Here is a 5,789-nt window from a genome sequence, read left to right on the forward strand (position 1 = left end):
CCCCCCCCCCCCCCCACACCCCAACTATTGACAGCAAAAGATCTTGCCAGTTGGTGTGTTTAAGCTGCTTGCACTATATGCTAAGAATGTCACTGAGCGGTTTAGGGTCTGCTGGGGGAATAATAGTTTTAAAGCTCATAGGACATTCTGTAGAGCATGGATATGGGCTGTATAAATGCAATTATCATGATAATTACAATGCAGGTTCTGTGTAACTTTTTGTGTTGTACACTAGAATATATCGCCATTGTCTGGTCTGGATGTGAGAATGGCACCTCGAAGATTGCAAAATGTTAATTCAGCGTCACATTGATTAAACTCCATTGAAAGGTAAGGTAAAGGCCAGCCTTTTTTTAGACGGGCGTTGGTGCTAAGGGTGCAATGTCCACATGTCTTTTTTATACAATCATGTAGTTTTGGAATTCCTTTCTTTTTGGTCTTGAGGGCCACTTCTTGCTATGTATTCTTTCTCCCAAAGCATATTAAAGGTAAAGACCTAGGGGATGGTGTCAAAGAATTGTTGTAAGCATCATTATGTTTTACAAATTGGAATCTTATTCTTTTTTGTTTAGATTTCATTTGCCTGTATATATTTGCATTTGTCTTTGGGGGTACCATTCATATTTTTTTTACATTTAAAGTAGGCCTACAAGTATTGAACTATTTATATGCTTTACCTTAAAAATGAAAGTGAACTGGTTTTTTATTCTTGTTGTTGGAATGCCTGTTTTATTTATGATAATTGTGAGGATAAACTACTTTTTTCCTGTTGCTGTAATAAGAATCTTTTCAAAAAATTATTTTGCAGAGGTGTTAGTGGATGAAGACCCCTATGGGCCTGAGATGAGACAATACTTGAACTCGTCAGACATTTATCTGCATGGGGAGGTGGATGGAAATACCAGCATTGATGGTCAAGGCAGTATACGGTCATTCCTCGCTCCATCAACCTCAAAGTCTGGCCCAGTGACAGGTACAGAGCTTGCTAAAAGACACTTTGTCATTATGTCTGGAAAAAGACTTAAAACTTGTTCAGTATTTATAGTCATCGTATTATTGAATACTCTTTCTAAGTTTCTTTCACCTGAAATTCCACAATGCAGTCAAAGGTGCCGATTTTCTTGATAAATCTGGAAATCCAAATTTCTTGAATTGTCTACTTGGTTGTAGTAATAATTAATTATCTTTCTGTGTGTACATTTATTTATATGTAGGTCTCTTTGTGTGTGTCATATTGAATTTTCTCTTAAGTTAGACTTGATACAAGATTTAGTAGACAATATGATCCAAAAGTTGTGAGACACTGCATGTGCGTTTTTCAGGGTCCAAAAATGTTAAGGATCTTTTCATAGCCAGTTATCATTTATCATTGCTTTGCCTTTGCGGCACAGGGGGAAGATACATTGATTTATTTTCCTTGAGAACAAGAAGACCTCCTTAAGGATAGCTACTTTTATTGTCTTTCTTATGGTGTCTTATTCTTGTCATCTGGGGAAAGTTTTGTATTGTTAAAGGAAGGATATCTTTGAAATAGTTAAGAAGGCAAAGTATGATTAATTTATCCTTTAACATCCCTGCACATTTTCTGAAAGTATCAGTGGTAAAATTGCTGAACAGGTTTTCTTAAACAAATCAAATGTTCATATTTCTGCCACAGAGATTGACGAAGATGATTCCCCAAAGGGAAGCAGCACAGAGGCGACTGAGGGGAGGAGAGAATTTGTCAAAGAAAGAGCCTCAAGTTTGTTTACAGAATGTGGGACTGGTGAAAACTCTGAACAAAGTTGTCAGGGCACAAGCAGTTCTGGTGTTCTGGGAAAAGGCCAAAAAGTCAAGTCAAAAACTCGAGGAAAAAACATCTATGGTACAAAGGCTGTGATGAAAGTTGGAAAGGGGAGGAAAGGAAAGGGAAAACAGACGAAAGGAGCCACTTACGTAGATGGTTCTGAGGAGTTACAATGTGTGAAAAAGAAAAAATCATCATTGTTTCAAATGTTGGAGTCAATAGCGCCTAGCCCGGGCGGTAGACAAGACTGTGATGACTTTGAGGAGAATGATGTCGTTGAGGTGTTTGGTGACGAGGATGACAAAGACAAAACGTCACACCATAGAAAAGATGTGAGTGAGAAAGAGCAAAGCTTGACAGTCGGAACGTTGAACGTAAATGATGCAGAAGCTGAAGGTGCAGATGTAGTTCTGTGTTCCCCACCGGCTGTGCCACAGAAAGCTGAAAAGACCTCTTCAAGTTGGGAGACCAATCTTTCTAGTCAAATGGGACGCTGTACAGTTTTGAATAAAGACAGGCAAAAGTGTGATATTTTTGTGCCCTGTGTTCCCTCTCCTCCCGATCTCGACGAAGTACAAGAGCTAAAAGAGCTTCTCCTTGATGTTAAGTCTGGGTCGGATTTTCGGAATGTGGATTTAGAAAAAATGATGTCAGAATGGGAAGTGACAGAAGGAATGAATTGTGAGAACAAAGAAAGACAGAGACTGTTTTCCAGTTTAGGTAAGTTGGATTGTCGGGAGGAAGAGGAAATACCAAAATGTTCTCGTGGAGATTTAAATATCTCATATGAAGCTGAAATGCTGAAATCTGTCTCCTCTTTTCGGAAAAAATTGCCAGTGTCTGATCTCACATCTGCTGCTTCTACATTTATTGACAGTGAGAGAGAAATAATGTCTTTGAGAGGAAAACCATGTGATAGGGATGGGGAAATATGCATGGAGTCAGGAGATGAAGGCAGTGAGTGTGAACTGTCCAGCCCGAGCTCTGCTGCTCCGACCTCAATCCTTCCTGTTAAAAGTGTCCACAGCGGCATTAAAAAGCCGAAAGTGATGAACGAGAACAAGAGGAAATCTGTTACATTTTGTGAGGAAACATCTGTGATTCCGATCAGTGCTGCAGAAGACATCTTGAAAAAAGATTCTGAGAAATTCAATGTAGAGACAAAGCCTGCTTGTGGTGCGGTTTCCTCAGAATTAGATGATGATATGTTCGAAGATATGTCGGAACTTTTTCACTTAAATTTTGATGAACTGGACGAGCCTCTTCCCGGAACTGAAGACGAAAATTTGGATGAATTGGACAATGTCACAGGTGCCAAAAAGGGAGAAGTGAATTTTCCAGAGCTGGGTGGTCTAGACCCGAAGTTGAATAAAGAAAATTTTGGCGAGTTTGATGATACTGACCCTGAAGTTGTTGAAGACAATTGTGATGAGGTTGAAGAATCAAACTTCATTCTGGAAGAAGAAAATGTTGATAGATTTGATGATACTGACCCAGAAGTTGTTGAAGAAAATTGTGATGAAGTTGAAGAATCAAACTTCAAGCTGGTAGAAGAAAATTTTGATGGGCTGGATGAGCCCATGATGGAAGAAGAAAGAAGAGAAGATTTTCAAAGCCACACATCTGGGGCCAGGAGAGGGAAGTTAGCCGGGCTGTCCTTGAGACAGGTAGTGTCCGAGCCAGCAGTGCAACCTTTAGAAACAAAGGAAGGTTTGAATGTGAGTGGGTGTCAAAATGCTGATCGCAGTCACAATCATTCTCAGAGTTTTTTTACCTTCTCTCAGGCCCTGTCGGTTCTGAATGTTAGTAGCTCTGAGGACAATCCAGCCTCTCATTCTCCGCCGCTCTCATCAGCTGAAAGTCAAGCAGGCAAAGTCACCCCTTCCGTCTCACCTGCAGTAGGCTCAAGAGCATTGAAATCACAATCACGCTATCGCAATGATCGTGTCTCTCAGCTGCTTTCACCTAGTGCAAGACTGTTGAATGAGGACAGACTCTCTCATCTGCAGTCGCCGAATGCCAGACAAACCAATAATGCCAGAAGCTCTTGCTTGCAATCTCCAAGTGGCAGCTTATTTAATCATGACCAACTCTCTCGTCTGCAGTCTCCAAGAGGTAGACTGTCTAATCATGACCAGCTCTCGCATCCGCAGTCTCCTAGTTCCAGACTAACTAAAAAAGATAGACGCTCTCATCAGCTCTCACCCAATGCAAGACCGTCAGATAATGATAGACCCACTTATCTGCAATCTCCAAGTACAGGGCGATCTTCTGGTGAGAGACTGTCTCATCTACACGTGGGCTCACCGTCACCAGAGTCAGCACCAGAGGGCTTAGAATTTCCTAACCAGAAGGGCAATCGTCTCAAAGACGTGGAAGATGTGACTGCACTCAGTGAGGAAGACTCGGACAGCTTGCCCCACTTTGACCTAGGCTTTGATCTGGACGATGAAGTAATCCCTCCCACCCCAGAAAAAATGTCGTCTTCGTCATTGATGAAGAGTGCTTCAGCCAGTTACAAGGCGAAACGGTCATTTGACCTCTCTAAAGAAGTGAACCAGTCTGACCTTGCACTCTGTGCCTTGTCAGAGAATACCTCGTGCAAGCAAAGTCCAGTAGCAATCTCTGGATGTGACCCTCATAGCAGTACCTCTGACATCTTTGATTTGCCACGATCAAACAGCGAGGCCTCCTCATCCATAAAAAGAGCGAGGACATCATCGGTGGCTATAAATGACAGAGAAGTTGGTTCTCAAAAGTTGACATCAAATGTTGAGACTTTTTCTTTACGGATTGCAACAAAGGTATCTGTTAGTATAAATGATACTAAACAAGAAAAAAAGAGCTATGCCTCAAAATTTGACTTCAGTTCATCTTTTGAGCTTCCCACAGATATTCCTGAAGAATGGGATTGGGAAGTAAGCTCAAAAGCAAAAGACGAGAAAGATAAAGAAAACCAACCTTTTTCCGACTCCTGTTCTTCGTTTGATTTTCAAGACGAAGTCAAAGAACCTCTTCAGGATGTTAACTCAAAAACAAAAGACCATGCAAATGAGCATCAAGCTGCTTCAAGCATGTCGGCAGAGAAAACCTCAGAAAAAGAATTCTTAGGTTCGAAAAGTTGTGTTCAGGAAACATCGTTGTCTCCATGCTTGAAGTCTCCTCTGAACAAGCAGTCAGATACGGACAAATTGATGCCATTGTTTTCTCAAAGTGCTGTGCCTAAGCGCGGAGGTCGTCCCAGCCTTCTGGATGTCACTGTAATCAGTGACGAGGACAGTTTGGACTCTTTTCAGGTCATGGCTGTGCCATTGTCCAAAGATCAACCGCGTAAGTTGACTTCTTCTCAGGGGCTTGATGACTCTCCTGGATGGCTGAGGAAGTCCACTAAACTCTCTCTCGCTGCAGAAAAATCCTGTAAGCAATCTAGTTTTCAAAATGGAGATCAGGAAACAAAGTTAAGACAGACAAAATTGCGGCTTGGGAAAAGGAAGGATAAGAGCTTCGAAGAGTCGTCACAGCACAGAAGAAAACTTTTTGCCCGGGGTCATGATGAGGTGAGCACTGGAGAATCAAGGTTAAATGATTTGTCTGTACAGGCATGGCAAAGTGAATCTCCTGAGGTCTCAAACAGCAGGCAGGGTCTTTCTCAAAATACAAAAGGCAGCTCTCAGAATACCAAAACCAGCTCCCAGAATACCAAAAACAGCTTTAAAAATGCTGACAACAGCAGGACTTTTGGCTCAAAATCAGGAATTGAAAGCAGAGAAATGGAAGAGGTGTGTGCTGCGGAGGTCAGGCGAGTCCATGGAGTGGGTTCCAGCACACCACTGCGTCACACAAGTGTGTCAGCGAGCTCTGCTCACCTGCAGCTGACACCGATCAAGTTAGTCCCAAGTGAAGGTGAGGCAATTTGTGTGAGGTTTGACAGAAACCTTTGTTTATTTCACTGTCTCTGTCTCTTGCTCTCTCTTTCTCTCTCTCCCTCTCTCTCTCTCTCTCT

The 5,789-nt window shown here is 42.0% G+C and overlaps 1 protein-coding gene across 1 annotated transcript in view; it reads left to right on the top strand.

The window, feature by feature from the left end:
- The window catches only part of LOC101854274, a 78,075-nt gene that overhangs the window by 31,958 nt on the left and 40,328 nt on the right, over window positions 1-5,789 (top strand). Inside the window, exons 15-16 of the mRNA XM_035971776.1 lie at window positions 809-973; window positions 1,658-5,689. Of these exons, the coding sequence (XP_035827669.1) occupies window positions 809-973; window positions 1,658-5,689 (4,197 nt within the window). The remainder of the gene's footprint in view (window positions 1-808; window positions 974-1,657; window positions 5,690-5,789) is intronic.

The sequence above is a fragment of the Aplysia californica genome, unplaced genomic scaffold (genome assembly GCF_000002075.1).
Source record: "Aplysia californica isolate F4 #8 unplaced genomic scaffold, AplCal3.0 scaffold00502, whole genome shotgun sequence".
In the NCBI taxonomy this organism is placed as follows: domain Eukaryota; kingdom Metazoa; phylum Mollusca; class Gastropoda; order Aplysiida; family Aplysiidae; genus Aplysia; species Aplysia californica.